Genomic DNA, 19827 nt, shown 5'->3' with positions numbered 1-19827 from the left:
GATGACCAGCTTGCTTTCCTCCCCAGGATGGGAGGGAAATGTTTGCCATCAGATCGTCCTGGCTGCTGTCCCAGTGGAGACGGCTTCCCAGCACCCATGGGCTTAACTCCTCGCTTGGGCAAGTCCCATCTCGCACCTTGGGACCCCATAGCTGGTACCGAGCTTTGCACAAAATGGGGATCCTGATTGCTTGACTCAGCCCCGCCCCCAGCTTGGGTAAGCTCAGACTTTCCTAAAAATAATCAAACCCTGATAAGAAAGCATCCACCCCAAGACAATTAGGCTGAGAAATGATTTTGCAGGCTCCCAGAGGAGTCTTCCCAAGGCAGATGTTTCTCCTGGGTGCTGCTGCACAGCCCAGAGCAGTGCTTACACTGCATGGCAGCTGCATGGGAGAGGCTGGGGAGGCATTTTTTTTTCTTTCTGTCCCATCAAAGCTTTTAGACAACTTGAAACTCCACCTCATGGGACAAGAACCTCTGCCTGACATTCTCATAAGCAAAAGGGATGAATTAATGGCATCACGAGTGCCAAGTGAGGCCTCAGCAGCACCCTCACCACGAGCTCAGTGCCCATCTTGCTCCCCCCACCCAGCTCCCACTGCAGACCCCTGGGTGATGTGTGCTGGTCCCTGCTGCTGCCCCGGCCCCCCCACTGCCGCCCCTGCCTAAGTGATGCTGAGCCTGCAGGGTGCTGCGCCGGCTCCTGGCACTGCCGGCGGCTGCCTTCTGTGCTGACCTCAGCCTGGGGACAGAGTGAGCAGCTCCTGCCTGTTGCCTTTCCCTCCGAGCTGCCAGCTGAAGCAGCGGGCAGGGATTTAACTCCTGCGGGGCAGAGGGCATGGGGATGGCACGGTCCCCTCCTCGCAAGATATCGCAGTGCCCAATATCTGGCCCTGCGGAGGCTGTGGGGGCAGAAGGGCGGCAGCAAAGAGGTCCCTGCCCGTGGTGTTTGATGCAGGGAGGGCGTTTGCCTTTTCTGCAGGAACAACCGCCTTGGGAGGCAGCGCAGGCAGCCCTTCCGTTCCTCCTCAAATGGTGAATGGCCGGACATTTGCCGAGATGAAGATTACAGCACACGTGTATCCGGATTTCTGCCTCACTGTGTCCATGAGAAAGCAGGGGGCACGCTGGAAACCTTGCCAAGCCCCATCCCTCTGTTTGGGGGGAATGGAGGTGGGAGGGAAGGGGCTGCCAGTTTCTCCGCCAGCGACAGTGATGCCAAGGCACAGCACCCACTCACCCACCATGGATTGCCTTTGAAAACATGTCCCTCCCTCCCCGTAGGAGGTGTCCCTGTACTGAGAGTGTCCCAGCTGTCCAGAGCAGCCCCTTGCCCTGGGCAGCAGACAAAGAGCGGGTACACAGGCACCCGCCCAGCCCCAGTGCTTTGGCAGTGCAGAGAAGCGAGCCATTGTCCCCGCGCACTGCCAGCCCCGGCGCCAGCTGCCACCGAGGACCGGACCAGCAGAGGCTGCCTGGTGGGACGCAGCAGAGCCAGCAGCGGTTGTGCTATGGCCGGGCCAGTGGGGCCAGCAGCAGCCCTGGTCCTGCTCTGCCTGGCCGTGAGGCTGGAGGCCAGCCCGGAGCTCTCTGGTGAGTCGGGGCACAGGCAGGGTGATGAGGGATGCTGGGGACTGCGCCGGTGTGACGGGAGGGTGAAGCGACAACTGGGTTGGCGGGGTAGGGACAAGTAAGGCACAAACCAGTGCAGGCCAGAGGGAGTTTGCCAAAAACCCTGGGGTTTTTTATCCCCATGGCAGGGCTGGGATCTGCAAACACCCCACGAGGGAGCTGCTCCCCCCACTGCTGCTGTGCTCCCTTGGACAGTTTGGAGGCAGAAATGCAAAACCCCAAATCTTAAGACAGTCCCCAAGCTTTCCTGAGATCCCCCTGTGGCCATGATGCTCATGCCCTTGGTGCTGATTGGTGTGTGGAGCTGAAGGCTGCTGGAGCACCCAGGGCTCCCCTGCAAGCCTTTTCTGCTCTGAGAAGGTGAGGCAAGAGAAGGGCTGAAGCTTTACTCAGACCGCAGCCAGAGCCACCCATGAGTAGGGGAGACTGCAGGGTGCACTGCCACAAGGTACAGCAAGGGCCAGGTCCTCTCGCCGGGAGCCACGCCAGTAAGCCTTATAGATGTAGCTGAGGCAGAAATTTGGGATCCCTTGTGCCTCAGTGCTTGGGACAGTCAGGACGGGTGCAGGCAGGCTGGGTGCCTGGGGGCTGCCATTCCTCTGAGGAATCTTCTAGAAACAGCCATGCACACCTTCCCCTCTGCTCTGCCGGGCCCAGGCAGTGCGAGAGCACAGCACAATGCCACCAAGCACAGCAGGGCAGGATGTGGCAGAGAGGATGTGATTTCATCTGGGCAGAGCTAACTGCACAACCACACGACCAGGGACTGAGTCAGCGGCACCGGCAGGCAACCGGAATCACTCACAAAATCTGCCTGCAGCCTCCTTGCCATGGTTTCAAGCCCCCCCCCCCCCATTTTCACAATTGCTCACTGCCCCAAAATGGTGTGATAGAGAAACTTCTGTCCGTGTGGCACTGTTTGAGCCTCAGTTTTAAAATACAAACTGCCAGTACCGCCAGCCAGCACGGCAGCAGAGGAGGGTGCCAGCTGCAAGGCAGGCTGAATTTGGGGAAACCCATTTCTCCCCCTATTCCTCCCCCTCGTCTCCCACCATCCCCAGGATTTGGCTCAGCCCTCTGTGTCCAGGGCTGGCCTGGCAGCAGGGGTTTTGGGCAGCCCCACCTACAGCCTTCTCGGGGATGGGCAGGCAGGTTTGGAGGTGGTGCTAGGCAGAAGTCAAGCACCAGGCAGCTCTGGAGCCTGCACAGGAGCCTGGCTGGTGCCACAGGCATGGAGCTGCTGCAGGGGATGCAGAGGAAGGAGATGGGGGCCTGTAGCCCGGGCAGGGTCCCATGCCCCTCACGGTCCCCAGCATCCAGTGATATGGGGCAACCAGAGGAGAGGGGCAAGATGGGGCTTGTCCTGCTCCCCCCTCTTTGTTGGCACCGCACCCCAAGGGGCTGATCCAGCTCTGTGCCCTGCAAGGAGCATCTTTGCATCTCCAATCTGGCTAAAACAGCTTGCCTGCTCCCATCCACCCTCCTATGCCTCTCCTTTCCTCTCTCCTCCAGCACACAGAGGAGTGAGCAAGGTCTCACTTGCACAAGGCTTTGGCCCTCCCACTCGCTCATCCTTGCAAGGAGAAATGCCAGCAGCTGCCTGTGTCCAAGGGAAAGATTAACTCCGAGCGGGAGCAGCTCCCAGCCGTGTCTGCTGACATCTCCTGGGGAGGGATGCTGGCCACGGATGCCAAAGGGCTAGTGGCAGGAGGGAAGGTGAAAGGGGCCCTTTGTGCAGCTGAGCCTGGCAACAGTTTGCGGAGGGACAGGGGCAGAAGCACAGGGCTGGGAGCCAGCATTCCCACCTTCTTGTATTGGTTTGGGGGAGTTTGACAGGCTGCGGACTGGGGGACAGGGTGCGTGTCCTGCCCTGGACCCCAGCAATGGGCTAGGGCTGGAGTGTGAGTCCCTCCAAGGACCCCACAGCTGGGCATGGGGTCTGCGACCCACCCAGCAGCCCAGGGTCCTGCCTGGCAGGTACTGGGTTGCCCTGTCCCCACCTCCCAGCCTCAAAATGATGCTTCCCCCTTGCTTTTGTTTTATTCGAAAGCCTGATGCAAACTGCTCTGTCTGGGGCCCTATGCATCATTTTTTGCCAGCTTTTCCAGTTTCCTCAGCCTCCTCCAGCAACTGGTGCCTGCTCAGAGCACCCCTGGCAGCTTGCAAAGCTTTTATTAAAACAGCTTCCTCGCTCACCCAGCATAGCTGATACCAGCCAGAGCTGATAGCTGCCTGTTGTTAAACCCTCTTAAAGGCTGGGCAGGACAGCCCCACCTTATTGTTCCTTGTAGGGAAAACAACAGGGTAAGTAGTTTGGGACACAAACTAGGCAGGATTAAAAGACAGAAATGCCCCATGCTGGGAATTCAGGGAGAGACAAGTCAGTGCCTGTTGGAACAGCAGAGAGACCCGGGGTCAGCTGGGCTCAGTGATGACTTTGTGGCTCACACCCATCCATAACCAACCCAGCTAACTGCAGGAGGTCGCAGCAGCTGCTGGACCCTTCTCTCCTCCAGCTCATGGCTCAGTATCATGTGACAGAAAGCATCCTCTTCTCCCTGATTCCAGTGATCATCTCTGGCTCATCCTTACTCTCTCCTCCCCATGTCTCCATAACATGCCTGATTTTCTCTGAACCCTTTACTACTCCTCATGGGACTCTTCCGTACATATTTTTTCTGCCCTGTCATCCTGCCTCCAGCTTTCACTTCCCTTTGCTAACCAGCTTGGCTACTCCATGCTGCTTTCCAGCCTCCTGGCTGCAATGCTGGATATAAGATTCGCTGCAAGCCCACCTTCTCTGCCGCAGCCCCACTCTGGTCCTGTTTGCCCCATAAAGTGCCCCAGCCCAGGACGTCCTCACTGCCACCGGCTGTCAGGAGCTGAAGTGCTGCCACTGCCAAGGCCCCGTTGTCTCCTCTAGCCAACACTGCCCATGCTCTCCCCTTCCAGGGTACCTGCGCAAGGTGCTGAGGAACCACACTGCCCACACCTGTGACGGGGAGCAGCTCCTCATCATCTGCCCTCGCAAGACCACAATCAGCATCCTCAGCGCCTTCTATGGACGTCGTGTACCCAGTCCCAACCTCTGCCCCAGCCCTGGCAATGCCTCCCAGGAGAACACCGAGTGCACGTCCACCACCGCCCACCTGGTAAGGGCAGGGGGTCCGAAGGGACCAGGCTGCACATCCCTCCTTCCCCAGGTCGCTGGGCTGGCTGCTTGGCCTGTGTGGCTGCAGGCAGCACAGCCTCCCTGTGCCCAGAGGGAGGCTGCTGCTATCGGCGTGGGGATTCACTCTTGGGGTCCTTTTCCCAGAGCATTTTTGGGAGATAAGGGTGGATGAGACCTTCTGCCCTGGGTCCCAGGGTGGGGCAGCCCTGCCAGAGGAGCCTGGCAGGAGGCACTGCTGCATCCTGAGCTAGCTTGTGGAGTAATCCCGCAGGACACAGCAGGCTCTGCGGAGAAAGCTCCAGCAGCTGGATGCAACAGCCAGGGTGCCAGGCTGGGGAAGTGGGACAGGGGCCCACGAGGAATGCTGCATTCAGCTCTATGGGTGCATCCCCTGGGGTTAGCACAGAGCGTGGCTCTTCCCCAGCCAGAAGAAGCACCCATCCGTGCTTGCAGCTCCTAAGCAGCGGATTAATGAAGCAGGCCCAAAGGAGGGTCTGTTGATCACAGTAGCCAGCACAGGGAGATGGGAGGAAGGCAGGGGCTGGCGGAAGGGAAGAGACCTCTCCAAAGCTGATGCCTGGCTGGAGGAAGTGCTTGCCAGGCTGCCCCAAAAGCCCCACAGCCTGCTCTGTGCTGTGGCTGTGCTTGATTCCTCTTTGCGTTTGGGGGAAAACCCTCTGCCTGGTGAGGACATCAGCCCTCCGTTGGCCCCACAAATGAGACATCATGAGCAGCCTGAGGAATGGGGCAGAGAGGAGCTGGGAGGGATGTCGTCCCCTGGCATCCTGCAACTTTACCCTGATTTCTGGCTCTCCACGCTGGCACGGCTGGCCTCAGCATCCGTGGCCTTGGGATGCCTTGGACCAGATCGGCTGTTGCAGCTGGCAGCAGCCTAGTCCAGGCATCATAGCAGTCACCTTGGAGGGAGCAAGAAGAGCAATGATGCTCATTCTGTAAAGCCTCAAGCACATGTCCTTTGCCCGCCAAATTCCTCCAGTTCTCAGCAACTTCAACCTTGCTGAACGCTGGAGCCCGGTCTCCCAGGGGCTGCACTCACCCATGACCTCCTCCTTCTCCTGCAGGAGCACCTGGGGCTGGAGCTGGCCTTGTACTCGCAGGAGCCTGGTCGCTGCCTTTTCCAGAGCCCTGCTCAGCCGGGCAACGCTCCTTGGCCCCAGCTGCAAAGCCCTGGTGCAGCTACTCAGCTCTACCCATGGCTGGGGAGATGCCGCACCCACCGGCTGCTGCAGGAGAGTGGGTGAGATGGGCCATGTGCCGTGCAGTGCTGGACATAGCATGCCCAAACCGTACCCACTTCTACCTCCTGGTCACAGGGCTCTGACAAACCCAGGGCAGCTGGGACGCATGGTGGGGGGCTGGCAGGAGGGTCCCTCAATGGGGACAGGGTTTCACATGCTACTCTTCTATTCCTGTTCCAGCTCCTTGCTGGGGCAAGGCTGGGGCAAAACCGCAGCAAACCCAGCTGCGTGCAGCTGCCTGTGGGGAAGGGGAACATGGAGCTGGAGAAGAGGAACAAGAGCTGAGGGGCCAGTTCCCTGCTCTGGGAGCCCATGAGGCTTTGCTGCTCAGTCCTGCTCCAGCCGCAGATCCCCTCCCAGCATCCCACATGTCCCAGGAGCTCTGCAAGCGCCGAGCCAGACTGTGCTGCTGTGGCACCAAGCTGGCCCCACAGACCACCCTGCAAACACAGGTCAGGGTCCCCAGAGCTTGTGTGCCAAGTGCAGGATGGAGGATACAGCCCAGCACAGACGTTTGGAGACCAAAGGGCAAGTCTGCGAGCAGGATCTGTGCAGCTCAGGTTTGCAGCAAGATGAAGGCACTCCACCCGGGGGGCCATGATCGCACGGGCTGGGTTTCCCGCTGCCTGGAGGCTGCTGTTGGAGGAGAAGGGACGTCTGGGGAGCAGAGAGCAAGGCTGCTGATGATGTTCAGCTCCGTTTAGGCAAAACCCTAGCAGAGAGATTAATTGCATTTCCTCCTCAAATTTCACTTCTGGCAGCCAGTGAAGACCAGGAGGAGGCTCAGTCCTGTGCTGGGCTGGAGGGGACAGGGACAGCAGAGGGGAAGGAGAGATGAAAAGGGGCTCCACCCTCTCAGGAGCTGGGATCCTAGGGCCGGAGTCGCAGGGCGATTTCCCAGAAGGGCGGCAGCGAGGGCAGGGAACAAGCTGGGCCCCCCCCGCCCCGCCGGCAGCAGCTTCTGCTCAGGCTGTGGGCTTGCTGCTGCTGGGGCTTGCAGCAGGCCCAGCGTCCCAGGGGGATGCTGGGAGCCGCAGCCCCACGGCCAGCGCAAGCCCGGGCCGCCCGGGACACCTCAGCCGGAGCCGCGGGCCCGGCTCGGCCGCCCGGGGGTTCGGCAGCGTCGCTCCGGGCCGCCGTGGGCTGGCAGGGAGAGCGGGCAGCGGCAGAGGCCAGCCCGGTCCCCAGCGGGGACGCTGCCCGAGCAGCCCGGTGGTGTGAACCCTCGTCCCCATCTTGTGGCCGCGCTTGTGCATTGCAGGGAGCCCTGCTGGCGTGGGCGTGAGTGCACGGAGCCGCGTCGCTGTGCACGCCTGCACAGGTGTTGCAGGGGGCTGGGTTAGCGTGCACGCCTGCACAGGTGTTGCACACGCGTGGTGTGGTGCGGTGCTGGCACGCGTGCCGGCACAGGTACTGGCAGACGTGTGCTGGCACACAGCTCTCTGTGGGTGCAGGGCAGGAACTGATTCAGGAACCAATACATGAAGCAGGGTGACTGCGGTGGTGGGGCAGGGGGCATGAGCAGCCATAGGGCACTTCTGCAGGGTGAGAGGCCATTTCCCTGAGCCTGGTGATGGCACCGAGGGAAAGGAGATGAGAACAGCCCCAGGACTCCTCACCCATCTTCACATCTGTCCCACTTTGCTCTCCAGAAGCTGCTGGCTGAGTGCCAGGATCAGCAGTGGTGCCAGTTCTTGGTGCACAGCCAAGTCTTTGGGCCGGACCCATGCCCCGGGACACACAAGTACCTCATTGCTTCCTACAAGTGCCGGCCAGGTGAGGTGGAGCGGGGTCTGGGCAACACTGCATGGGTTCTTCCCTGACCTCGGCTGCTCAGAAGGGGGCAGAGAGGGGAGCCGAGCTGCTCCTGTATCTCACAGCCTTTGGCAGCTCTCAGACCCTCAGCTGGGCTAAGGGAGGAGGGGGCTGTGGGTGATTCGGGATGCATTGGGACACTCTGCGGTGTCACTCCCCAGGGAACCATCGGGTCAAGACAGTGTGCGAGAATGACAAGCTGAGACTGCAGTGCCGACCGAAATCCATCCTGGCCATTTATTCTGCAAATTACGGACGATTCCTGCGGGGCAAACCAGAGTGTGATGCCCTGAACACTGGGGGACCCCATATAGGTACATCAGAAAGGTTCAAGCCAGAAATGGGGCCAGAAGCCATGCAGAGAGCATGGCACAAGTATGACATCAGGCTGTACCTGTGCCCCTTGGCCCCAGCTGGCTGGTGCCCAGTGAGCAGGGCAGGCAGGTCTGTCCATGGGTCCATGTCCCATGTCTTTGCAGAGTGCTTGGCTCCGGATGCCCTGCGAAGGGTCTCCAAGAAGTGCCACCGCAAGGGGAACTGCACTGTGGCTGCTGACCGGGCCACCTTCGGGGACCCATGCCTCCCTGGCACAAAGAAACAGCTGCGAGTCTCCTACACCTGCGGTGAGAGCCACCCACGGGGCTGGGGGCATGGGTGCCACTGGCTGAGCCTCTGCTATGCCCACCCTGTGCTATGCAAGCAGGGGTGCAGGGCTTCCTGGGGAGGCAGGGGCTGCTAAGGATGAGCAGGGTGGTGATGCTCAGTGTGTACTCTCCTTGCAGTACCCAAGCAGCTGCTGGAGGAGGTGGGCCCTGAGACCTCAGACCCCTTCTTGCTCTCGGACTACATGCACGGTAACGTGGTGGGGAGGCTGCGCCAAAAGTGGTGCGGCATCGTGTCCATGCCTGGGTGAACCACCCCTTCCATGGCCTGTCTGCGTCCGTGGTACCCACTGCTGGCATGAGCCCTGCAGCTCCATCCCAGCATCACTGTCCCGTGGCTGAAGCCACCCATTGGTCAGTGCCCATGACTGAGGGGCTGGAGATGTGGTCTGCTGGGAGCAAGGGAGAGGAGGACCTGCAGGGGAGCATCCCCACAGGCAGAGAAGCGCTTGTGCAGGAAGGAAGGAGTGTGTTGTGGGGAAGGAGACAGGCAGGGGCAGGCAGTTGAGCAGCAGAGCAATGGGGAGCACCTTGTGTCTCAGCCCACGTCCCCTTGTTCGCTGCAGGTGGCTGGTACAAAGGGCCCAGGTTCTCCAGGCTCCGGGAAGACCGGATGATTTTTACTAGCTCTCTGGCAGCTTTTGCCCACCTTTGGGGTACGTGCCCTCCCCGGCTCTCACGCAGCACCCCAGGGAGTGGGACGGGCTTGGGAGGGTGGCTCAGGTCCCGTGATGGCCCCTGCTCAGGCCGGGGCTCTGCTCAGAGGCAGCCAGACCCCAGACCTCTCTGGAACAGTCAGCAGGCCCACAAAGGAGGAGGGCACCAAGTGCCCATGCTGGGTTTGAGGGGGGCCACGTAGGGTGGGAGCTTGGAGGTTGAAAAAGCCCTGAGGTCCCACAGCATCAGCAGTTGTGGTGCTGCTGCAGTCCTGCTCACAGATCTTTCTTCTCCAACTGGCTGCATTACCCACTGGGTCTCCTTCCTTCCTGCCCTGTCTGCAGGGGCACTAATGGAGAGCACCTCTCTGCGGGCAAAAATTTCCCTTGCCAGAGGAAATTACTCATTTAAATCCCTGGCAAGATGATTCCTCCCCCTGTGCTCCCTACCCCACATTCCATTGGGGATTTCCTATGGGGAAAGGGGCATTTCAGGACACTGGTGGGTGCTGATGAGGCTCTGTGTCACAGTCCCACGAACATTGGGGCAGGGTCTGTCCTAGGTGCTGAGGGCATCCCTGCTACCCTCTCCTTCCTCCCATATGCCTGGCAGAGGGGGGTTTCCAGGCACTGCTACCCTGCAGGCTGCAGAGGCGGTTTGTACCCTGGTGTCTCTTTGCTCCTTGCCCCCAGGTGTCCCAGAGAAAGTTGGCCTCTACTTTCTTTGTGGGGTCTCAGGAGGCCTCATGGTTCTGCTGTGCATCATCAGCCCCAAAACAACCTTCCTCCAGGAGGTGGGGGAGGCTCTCAAAGACCCGGAGCTAGGGAGCAGCTCGGAGCTGAGCAGGACCAAGCTGCAGGATGAGCAGGACGAAGACCTTCCCGATGACAGCTCCTCAGACTCCTCCTTCCGCCGCCTCACCCGCACCTACAGGGCCACCGACAGCATCTTCAGCCCTGAGCTGACAGCAGCCATGGAGGGAGCAGTGGAGCACCAGGGCCGTGTCGGGGAGGAGATCTGGATGCCCAAGGAGTCAAGCCCATATGCCATCCACAAGATCAAGTCAGCCACCAAGTAAGAACTGGAAGAAAATGGCCAGAAAGCAGCAGGGAGCAGAGGCTAAGTGGGATCTGACATTGGAGATACACAAGAGTTTGGGCTCCTTCGGGCGAGTGGGCATCCTGAGTGGCAGCAGCGCCATGGCAGCCCCAGTGTGGCCATCAACCCACCATTCCACCAGCCTGGAAACCTCTAACCCTGGGGGTAAGATGTGGTCCCTGGGTGTGATGAGGGGCTGCAGGATGGCTCATGGGGCCACTGGCTCCTTTGTCACAAACACGCCGCTAACCCTAAGCTAACCTCCCCATTCTCAGCTCGCATTGGCTGGCTCTAGTACTTAACCCTGCTCAGCCACCCTGAGCCTTCCCAGGCTGTTTGTGCCTGTTTCTTCTTGGATGCTGGCTTCCACCACTGGTGCTGCAACACCCCCCAGCACTCAGGCAGCATGCCAGTGGCAGAGATGCAGAAATGGCCAGGATGCGGGGAGGATGCAGGCAGAGCAGGTGGGAGAGCACCACGAGCATCACCCCGCATAGCCCTACCATGCTGCATGCCTTGCAGCCCTGGTATCCCCAGGGGAGCTGCACCGCGGGTCTGGGGCAGCTGGCAGCTTGGCACAGTGCTGGCTCTCACCCCCCTGTGGGCATTCAGGAGCTCTGTCACTCAGCATTGCTCTGTGCTTTCCTTCATGCTTCCCCCGCTGGCAAGAGAGCCCCGGGGTTAACTTGCTGGGGCTTTTTCCAGTAAATAAATGCAACAGCTCATAGATGCAATGTCCCTCCCTGATCTCTGCCATTAATAGTGAGAAGGGAGGAAAAAGGAAGCGGCAAAGCTCAGCCCTCCCTGTGCCGATCAGCTCCTTGCCTCTTGCCGGTGTTTCTGGCGCTGGGCCATAGGGAGCAACAAGTTGGGCCTGTTTTAGCATGGGAAAGGATAAGGTTTAGCCTGGGGAAGGGAAAGGGGGGCAAAGCAGTCCATGTGGATCCCATGAACGACTCTTCCCTGCCCTTGCTCCTTCTCTTGAGCCTGAGGCTCTCTGTCTGGTAAGCAATCCTGGAGCGAACATCCCCAGATGCCATGCAGAGGGGCTTCTTGGCAGCCCCACAGTGCCAGGAAGCCAGGCAGGGTCTGGCGGCTGCTCCAGCTGTAAAAAGCAGTGTGGGCTCTGTAGTGCTGTGGGAAGGGGCTGGATGGAAGCAGCGACCCAGCTCTTCTCATGATAGGGACGCTCCAGGCACCGATGCTCTTGAGCTAGCACATAGTGGGGTCTATTTTTCTATCCACCACAGTGTAAGAAGTGCCTAGGCTGGGTGCAGCCAGAGTGGGCTGTGGGGGACATCAGTGCACCCCTTAACCCAGCTGCTGGCATTGGTGGTCTGCCAGGGGCCAGGGAGGCACCAGCCCTATCTCTGTGGTCCTGTGGTGGATGCTCTCCTGGTGCAGAGCTGAGTGTCATGGCAATGCAGCAGCCTTGCACTCCTGCTCCAATTAGGGGGGCCAAGGACTGGCATCCTGCCTGATTTGGGGGGTTGCTGAGGGATGCCAGAGCCCAAGGAAAGTTTGGGAGGGTCTCACCTCAAACCGGCCCCCAGCATCCTTGGATGCCAGGCAGGACTGAGACCACCAACTTGCCTCCATGCTTGGACAGCTGACACAGCTCCTGCTGCAGACCCACAGCATTCACCTTGCAGGGTCCACTTCTTGTTCGCCCCATCTTTCCTCCAGTACCCCCCGATGGCCAGGTGGGATTTCGGCATGTGTGGTGCAAGCCGCACCAGGCTTCCCAAAAGCCTCCCGAGGAGCACCAGCATGGCAGCGCTGTGAGGACTGGAAAAGCCGGCTTCCCCCTGCCAAGCCTGGGCAGGATGGGCAGATGCAGACCCATCCCAAAGCAGGCAGCTTGCCCAAGCCCCCGCAGAGCCACAGGCAGACTTGGATGGGGGTTTTTGGCTGAGGATCTTATCCCACAGGCTGATGCACCATGTTTCCATTGGCAGTGGGATGTGCCCCAGCTCTGCCTGGTGAGTATGCACCCAACTTGTATTTTTGGCTGGAGTATGTGCTGCCCCAACATGCACAAGGAGAGGCAGACACCTGGATTCCACACTGATGGTGAGTGAACCTCAGGGAGCTCCCAGGGCACGGACGGCAGCGGTGGCACTGGGAGAGCTGGGGCTGGAGAGGACAAGTGGCCAAGGAAGAAACAAGATGGGCTGGAGCTGCAGCAGCCCTGACTGGTTTTGGGGCCTGAAGGTACCTGAGATCTGTGGGACCCAGGTTTAAACCCCTGCCAGCCCTGCAAGCACCCCTCACCCATGCCACACCCCAAAGCTGTTCTGCTGCTCCTGGCTGTCAACGGCCCCAGTTCTTTCTGCTAGAGATGTGGCAGAGCTGCCTGTACATGACCCAAGCTGCCCCACTTGTCAGCAAGGAGAAAGGACTGATCCTGCCCACATGGCCCCTGGGCAGCAGGTTTAAGTCCCCTCAGATGCTGGCACTGGGATGTTTCCCTAGCAAGGGGATTGATCAGCTCCACCAGCAACAGTGGCACATGGGTGTGGGATTATCCCAAAGGATTTCCTTGGGTTAAACTTAGGGATCTGGAAGGTTTTGCTGAAAATGTGCCAGCTGGGGGAAGCTCTCCTCTGCTGCAGCGCTGAGCTCGGCCGAGCTTACCTTGATGGGGGGGCGGGGCAGTCCTTTGAGCCCGAAGCTTGGTGCAGTGCTAAAAGCCCCCAAGAGCTGAAGAGGGGAAGGGACCTCTGCACAACAGGTGGCACATGTGCCACCTGCCATCCCAGTCCCCAAGGGAATGGGGATCAGGTCAGAGCATCCCCAAAGCCTCTGGGATGACAGGAGCAACTCAGATGGTGTGCAGGCCCAGTAACAACCACCCCGTACAAGCAGGGCAGCTCCTGCCCTTGGAGCCATCTTTTGCTCCCACCAGCCCAGCTCAGCATCCCCCAGTTGAGTTCAGTGCCTCCCACCCTGGGGCTGCAGGCAAGGGTTAGCTCTGTCCCCCGGCAGCCGCTGCCACCCCTGCTCCCCCAGCACTTGTCATGGCCAGCTATGACATGGATGTTACTCAACACCTCCATCCTCCTTCCAGAAAACAAGACACTGGAGGGGGGGACTGGCTGGGGGCTCCTCACTGCAGAGGTCAACCCCACCTCTTTCTGATCTCAGCTGGGGATGAAAAGCAGACAGTTCCTCTGAGAGCAACTGAGCCAGTGGAAGAGCCCAGGATGGACCCTCCTGGGTCCCCCAAGCCCAGCAGGCAGGAGCAGAGGGCAGGGGAGGAGGCAAGAGGGACAGACCCCTTCCCCCAGCCATGATGCAAGGGCTTTTTGGGGCAAGAGGCTTTCTCCCTGGCCAGCATATTAAACAGCACCCACTCATGCCCTATTTGAGGCTGTGTCTGCAGCAGCAGGTTGTAGCCCTCAGAGCTCAACCAACAGGGATGAACTGGTGGCTGCTCGTGCCATCCCTGCCTGGCCAGGCGTGACGGATGTGCTCGACCCCTTAACCACACTCGCCGTAGTTTGGTTCAGGCTCCAAAGGAGGTAAAGGCCTGAGCCATAGCCAGGTCCACAACTCCTCTAGTTTCAATCAGTTCTCTGAAAACCCACAAAGGAGCAGGGTGACACAATGAGCATCAAAGCCTATGAGCTTGGAACACCGATCATGCAATTAACACATGAATAGCATGTGGCTTTTCCAAGACCCATTTATCAAGGAGCAAAGTTAGCTGTGGGTACAAGGAGTCTTGTGCATACCTTTCCCATCGCATGTAACTTGACTATGAGCCAACCACTTTATCCCATAAATATGGCAGCCTGAGCGAGCCTCCTTTGAGCTCTCCCTGCTAGGCAGCATGGCTGGTGATCTCCCCTTGAGCTGGGATGCCTCTCCAGGTTGCTCCTCGAGGCAGAGAGACCTTTTACCAATGGCAGATCTTTGGTGAGCGACTGAAATCACACATAACCTTGTAGTATGGTTAACTCTGATTTGTGCCTTGGTAACTTTTGACTCTGCCTTGGTCCTTTTGAATCATTGTTCAAATAACTGCACAGCACAGCAATAGAGCAAACCTTGCCATCAAACTTTGTTAAATTGTGCTTTTATGACATCATGTTAAAACCCCTTTAAGCAATCTAAATCTCCCATTAGTGACACCAGGTCATAGGAGCGGCATGGCCAGCCCAGGGTACACCCTGCCCCCCCAGACCAGAGACCCCCCAACCCGCCGGGGGGGGCGGGGGGGGAACAGGGGGTGACCCACAGCCCTGGCTGCGAGCAGGGGAAGCAGGCAGCAGGCCGGGGGCAAGGCCCCTGCGGGGGCGCTAGGCCCAGAGGCCTGTGGAGGACGCTCCATCCCCCCCATGAAGGGCGGGAGAGCCGGGGCTGCTCCCCCGGATCTCCGGGTCCCACCAGGCCATGGTAGGGGGTGTTGGAGGAGCGGCCGCTCCTCTACCGGCACCATGCCTTCCCTGCTGGCTGCCATGACACCCCCCCAGCGGCCCCCGCGAGACGGATTTAAACGGCAACCCGTCACACCAATCACCACCCGCCTCGGCCAGCCGGCCCGTCCCGCCCCCTCTGCAAGTTCGCTCTTCTATTGGTCGCCGGGGCTGAATTTTAAACCTTGCCGCCCTGCCCCTTAGCAACCGCATCTCTACCCGCTCGCCGATTGGCCGCCGCCTGGCACCGCCCCGCGCTCTGATTGGGCGACGCTCGGCCAGTGTTGGCCAGCCGCTGCCGAACTGCTACTTTCAAAAGAGCCGGAGCCGGCTGCGGGGTGGCGGCGCAGGTAAGCGGGGGGCTCCAGTTCCTCCGGGGCTTGCACTTGGGGGGTGGCTGCTGAGTGGGAGCTTCCTGAAGGCTTTGCCCTTCCCTCCCCCGAGGGTGACGATTCCCCAATCCCCACCCATATGCCCGTTCCCCAGTGCCCCGGGGGCTGGCAGGGGTGGAGACCCCTGTCGCGGGGGGTCCCGCTCCCCTGGGGTGCTGAGGTACTCCTGAGCCTACTTTCCACGCCGAGTGTTGTGGCGGTGGGGGAGGAGTAAGGGAGTGGGAGCTCTTGCATCCTTCTCTGGGATGCAGGGAGCTGGAAACTGCCCCTCTCCCCCCTCCCCTGCTCCCAGCAGGACCCTTTTGGTGGGGATCGTGGGGCTCCATGTCCCCCCTCTCCCCTGGGAAGAGCACACCAGCCCTTCCCCACGCCCCTAGCCAGACCTGCACCCTCCCTGGCGTTGTCTCAGGCCACCATGTGCCTGCTGTGCTCAGGGAGGGGCTTGGAGTCTGTCCCTGCTGCACTACCCCCCAGGAGGGATGAGTGTCCTATGGTTCTGCCCCTAGCCCTTGAGAGTGTCTCTGGGGGCAGGCAGCTGCCTGCATCAAGCCCTGCTCTGCTCCCAGCTTGCTCGCAGAGGCAGAGGGAGAAGATGCCGTTGCCACGCAACGCCAAGATGCTGAGCACCAAGCAGTCCCGAGCGGGCAAGGTGGGCCCTGCTGCAGCAAATCCCAACCCTGAGAAGGTGAGTCCCAAGCCAGGCAAGGGGTGTGGGGGGCTCCTGTGAGGCAGCTGGCCCCCCACCTTCAAACAGCCTCTATTGCAGGAGGAGAGCTGTCAGGCCAAGAGATCTCCATCCTCACCCCAGGGTGGGCCCAAGAAGAGGTCGGCATTTGGCGACATTACCAATGTGAGTGCTGCTGTGGGTGCAGGGGTTTTGGTGCCCCCTGTGAGCCCCCCATGGGAGTGGGGCTGGGTATCCCCTCCAGCACACAGAGTGGGGGGTGTCCCATGCCCTGTCAGCAGGATGGCAGGTCTCCCTGCAGGGCACACCTTGCTTCCATCAGTGTACCCCTCTGTATATCCCCATTCTCACCCAAACAGGCTCACAAGAACCAGGTGGTGGCAGGGAAGAAGGAGGCTGTGAAAGTGGCACCACACAAGGCACAGAGGGCCCATGCTGCCCTGGGGGTTGCCAAGAACAATGAGATCAACCTGAAAAAGTGAGTAGCCAGGGGAGATGGAGATGGGGACAGGTGCTGGGGCAGGGGGGATGCTGCAGGGCCAGCACCTGCAAACCTGTCCCATGGGGAAGAACAAGCAGTGGTGGGGGCTTCCTTTGGCCAATGGAACCAGATGGGGAGGGCAGACAGGGTATAAAATGGCCCCAGGTTGCGCCATGGGAGGTTTGGATTGGATATTAGGAAAAATATGTTCACTGAAAGGGTTGTCAAGCATCGGAACAGGCTGCCCAGGGAAGTGGTTGAGTCACCATCCCTGGAGGTATTTAGAAGACATGTAGACAGCGTGCTTAGGGACATGGTTTAGTGGTGGACTTGGTTGGCAGTGTTAGGTTTATGGTTGGACTCAATGATCTTAAAGGTCTTTTCCAACCTAAATGATTCTGAGAGTCTCTATGGGGATATTTTAGGGGTCGTTTAGCCCTTCCTGAAGCAGCAAGGGGCTTTGGAGAACCCCTTTCAGCCAGATGTGGCCTCCTTCCAGCAATGATTTATGCTCTTGTCCTGTCCAGGTCAATGAAGAAAACTCCCACGACAGAGGCTCCTACAGAGCCCAAGGAGGATCCTGTGCCAGAGGAGCTGGTGCCTGCACAGGTACTGAAGCCATCTGAGGAGAGGACAGGGACCCTGGACTGCAGCCTGGCCCCCAGGTCTCATCCTGATGGTCTATGGCTGCCACTGGTGATACTGGAGCACCAGGCAGTGCTTTGGACTTCAGAGATACTTGGGCCAGTGTGATGGGAAGCTGGGGAGGGGGGTAAACCTTCTTCCTTCAAAAGATCTCCTATGGGCAAGAGTGGGGGTGGGGGCTGCATGGTGATGGGGGCAGATGGGGAAAGGGGTACTGAAGTGCAGCAGCCTTGCCCTGAAGGGGTGACCAGCACCCACAGAGATCAGAGCCTCCCCCTTACAGCTGCCTCCTTCATCCCACCAGCTGCCAGCTGTGGAGGACATAGACAAGGAGCAGCTGGGTGACCCCTATGCCAATGCGGAGTATGCCAAGGAGATCTTTGAATACATGCGGGAAAGAGAGGTGAGTGATGCCTGGCCAGGGGGTGGCAGCCCTGTCTGGGGAAGGGGTGACTATGTGGGTAGGGCCACCTGCTTGCCCAGAGGTTCTGAGCTCCTGGCAGGGGCCTGCATGGGGTGGGAGGGGGCTTGTTTGAGGGTGGTGGGTGTCTGGCGAGTCCCTGACAGCTGGTACCTTGGCAGGAGAAATTCATGCTCCCTGACTACATGGCAAAGCAGCCAGACATCAGTGGGGACATGCGTGCCATCCTGGTGGACTGGATGGTGGAGGTACAGGTACGTGGGCATGGGGAAGGGGGCATGGCCTTCTGCAGAGCAGCCCCCACTCTGCCTTTGGTGTGTGGGACCTCAGTACACCGGTAGAGGCTCCTGTGAGTGTCCCTAGTGCGGAGCTGAACTTCCCCCTTCCCAGGCTGGGGATGAGCCTGCATCCCTCCCTCTGAACCTGGACCCATGGGCACCTCTGGCCCCTCTGAGGGAACCTGGGGTGGCCAGGCAGAAAGAGCTTCTGCCTGACAGCCCCTCCTGTCCCCCTGCCCACATCCTTGCAGGAGAACTTTGAGCTGAACCATGAGACGCTGTACCTGGCTGTGAAGCTGGTGGACCACTACCTGGTGGAGGTGGTGAGCATGAGGGACAAGCTGCAGCTCATCGGCTCTACCGCCATCCTCATCGCCTCCAAATTCGAGGTGACTCCTTGTGTGTTGTCTTGGGGTGCTGAGGCAGAGGGGGCTGTGCCTCTCTGGTCCCCGTGGTTTATTGGAGAAGGCCAGGTCCACACGGTGCTAGACCACTGCCCTGAGAGCTGCTGGGGTGGCATGTCTGTCCTCATGTTACTCCTTATCCCAAGGGCTGCAAATGCAATCCTAGTGGGCTGGATCCTGTCTCCTGGTGTTGCTGAAGACCTGGCTCCTCACTGGTCTCCAGACACCACCAGGACAGCTGAGTTCACCTCATGCAAGCAAGGCTTGGAATTAGAGCTAAGGGCTGGGGCAGTACAGACAACACACAAGCCCCACAGTCCTTTCAAGGTCTGGTAGGGCATGAGCCCTTACAGGGCCTGCAGACTGATAGGATTTCCTGAGTGTTGCCAGGGTGAGCCCCTGTTAGGGTGCTGAGCAGTTGTGCCCCGGCAGGAGCGGTGCCCACCGTGCGTGGATGACTTCCTCTACATCTGCGATGACGCCTACAAGCGGGAAGAGCTCATTGCTATGGAGATGAGCATCCTCAGCACCCTCAAGTTTGACATCAACATTCCCATCCCCTACCGGTTCCTGCGACGCTTTGCCAAGGTGGGTGCAGCAGGAGGGTGGGCTGGTGTCAAGGTACCTCCAAGCAGCCCTTATGTTGGCTCCCTGGGGCGGCAATGTGAATCCCCAGGGCCCTGGACTCCCAGCTGGCAGCAAGGAGAGCTTAGCCAGGACCCCCCCAACAGGGTTGAGGGGTGAAGATGCTGGTCTGTGACAGGCTGGGGCTGTGGGATCTGTGTCTTGTGCCCCAGGGGCAGCACTCTAGATACCAAAAAGGTTGGAGGGGAGCAGTGTTTCTCAAAAGGCTAAGCCTTTCCCTGCCTGCCTGGCTGTAGTGTGCCCGTGCCACCATGGAGACACTGACGCTCGCCCGCTTCCTCTGCGAGATGACCCTGCAGGAATATGACTATGCCCGGGAGAGCCCCTCGAAGCTGGCTGCCAGCTGCCTGCTGCTGGCACTCACCATGAAGAACCTCGGTGGCTGGGTAAGCACCTGCCCAACCTGCTGTCCCTGCTGAGGTATCCTGGGAGGCAGCATGGGGGTGCAGGAGTGGATCAGCTGGTGTGCAGGGGCGATGCGCTGAGGCTATGCTCAGATTTGCGGGGCTGGAGAGGGAAGATGATGGCTGTACCATCACTGAGAGGACCCAGCTCAGCCCCGTTGTCCCTTTGCAGACCCCCACGCTGGAGTACTACAGTGGGTACCGCTCCCAGGAACTGCATCCCCTGGTGAAGAGGCTGAATTTCCTGCTCACATACCAGCCCCATGACAAGCTGAAGGCTGTGCGTACCAAGTACTCGCACAGGTGAGCATCACAGGGCTCTGCCTCATGCCTGCCCCTCCATGGAGGGTGGCACTACCAGCACATACCCTGGGGTGCTGCAGAGAGCTGGGGGCCCTGGGGGATGGGTGTCAGGGCTGTGGCTGAGCTCTAAGCCAGTGTGGTTCCTTTCAGGGTCTTCTTTGAGGTTGCCAAAGTCACCCCCATGGACATGCTCAAGCTGGAGGAGATACTGAAGAGCTGCTAGCCCTGTATCTGTAAATAGCCTGTAAATAGTTAGGTGCTCTCTGGCAGGGGAGCACCATGTACATAAATAATAGCAATTTTAAGTGAAGGGGAGGGAGGGAAAAAAGAGTCATGTGTAGCTGTCAATAAAATGCTTTGTCTTACATGCTGGTGGTGGCTGCTGGGACAGGGGTAGGGGATGGTGGTGGAGGTTATGCTGAACCCCTGAGCTGTGGTTCCCCTAATGTGT

At 59.6% G+C, this 19827-nt stretch overlaps 2 protein-coding genes across 7 annotated transcripts; both read left to right on the top strand.

The window, feature by feature from the left end:
* The first annotated feature begins 31 nt into the window (after window positions 1-31).
* LOC104831479 (protein eva-1 homolog C-like) lies at window positions 32-10774 on the top strand. 6 transcript variants are annotated; one of them, XM_010567088.1, is made up of 8 exons: window positions 32-755; window positions 985-1595; window positions 4587-4786; window positions 7718-7841; window positions 8042-8503; window positions 8663-8734; window positions 9109-9198; window positions 9892-10774. In XM_010567088.1, exons 2-8 carry the CDS (start codon window positions 1514-1516, stop codon window positions 10275-10277), a joined length of 1416 nt encoding a protein of 471 aa, XP_010565390.1. In that variant the 5' UTR covers window positions 32-755; window positions 985-1513; the 3' UTR covers window positions 10278-10774. The 6 variants fall into 6 exon arrangements, with proteins under 6 accessions (XP_010565390.1, XP_010565392.1, XP_010565393.1 ...); XM_010567090.1 differs by having other exon boundaries at window positions 32-1595; window positions 8042-8194; window positions 8360-8503; XM_010567091.1 differs by lacking the exon at window positions 9109-9198 and having other exon boundaries at window positions 32-1595; window positions 8042-8194; window positions 8360-8503.
* A 4928-nt stretch (window positions 10775-15702) lies between these two features.
* CCNB3 (cyclin B3) lies at window positions 15703-19599 on the top strand. The gene is made up of 11 exons (XM_010567112.1): window positions 15703-15795; window positions 15877-15960; window positions 16155-16273; window positions 16804-16885; window positions 17226-17324; window positions 17504-17596; window positions 17872-18009; window positions 18457-18612; window positions 18906-19055; window positions 19246-19376; window positions 19527-19599. The coding sequence occupies exons 1-11, from the start codon at window positions 15703-15705 to the stop codon at window positions 19597-19599; spliced, it is 1218 nt and encodes a 405-aa protein (XP_010565414.1).
* The last annotated feature ends 228 nt before the right edge of the window (window positions 19600-19827 follow it).

This window comes from Haliaeetus leucocephalus, unplaced genomic scaffold (assembly GCF_000737465.1).
Source record: "Haliaeetus leucocephalus isolate CR32 unplaced genomic scaffold, Haliaeetus_leucocephalus-4.0 Scaffold226, whole genome shotgun sequence".
NCBI classification, from domain to species: Eukaryota; Metazoa; Chordata; class Aves; order Accipitriformes; family Accipitridae; genus Haliaeetus; species Haliaeetus leucocephalus.
Note: the sequence above shows the minus strand (reverse complement) of the source record. Positions and strands in the feature narration are given on the sequence as shown.

What these genes read in the sequence shown, in the direction of transcription:
- CCNB3 (XM_010567112.1), top strand. Translation starts at nt 15,703, where the DNA reads ATGCCGTTGCCACGCAACGCCAAGATGCTGAGCACCAAGCAGTCCCGA. An exon ending in AATGAGATCAACCTGAAAAA is followed by an intron (nt 16,274 to 16,803) that starts GTGAGTAGCCAG and finishes TGTCCTGTCCAG; the next exon opens with GTCAATGAAGAAAACTCCCA. An exon ending in TCATCGCCTCCAAATTCGAG is followed by an intron (nt 18,010 to 18,456) that starts GTGACTCCTTGT and finishes GTGCCCCGGCAG; the next exon opens with GAGCGGTGCCCACCGTGCGT.
- LOC104831479 (XM_010567088.1), top strand. Translation starts at nt 1,514, where the DNA reads ATGGCCGGGCCAGTGGGGCCAGCAGCAGCCCTGGTCCTGCTCTGCCTG. An exon ending in CGTCCACCACCGCCCACCTG is followed by an intron (nt 4,787 to 7,717) that starts GTAAGGGCAGGG and finishes TTTGCTCTCCAG; the next exon opens with AAGCTGCTGGCTGAGTGCCA. An exon ending in GCGAGTCTCCTACACCTGCG is followed by an intron (nt 8,504 to 8,662) that starts GTGAGAGCCACC and finishes CTCTCCTTGCAG; the next exon opens with TACCCAAGCAGCTGCTGGAG.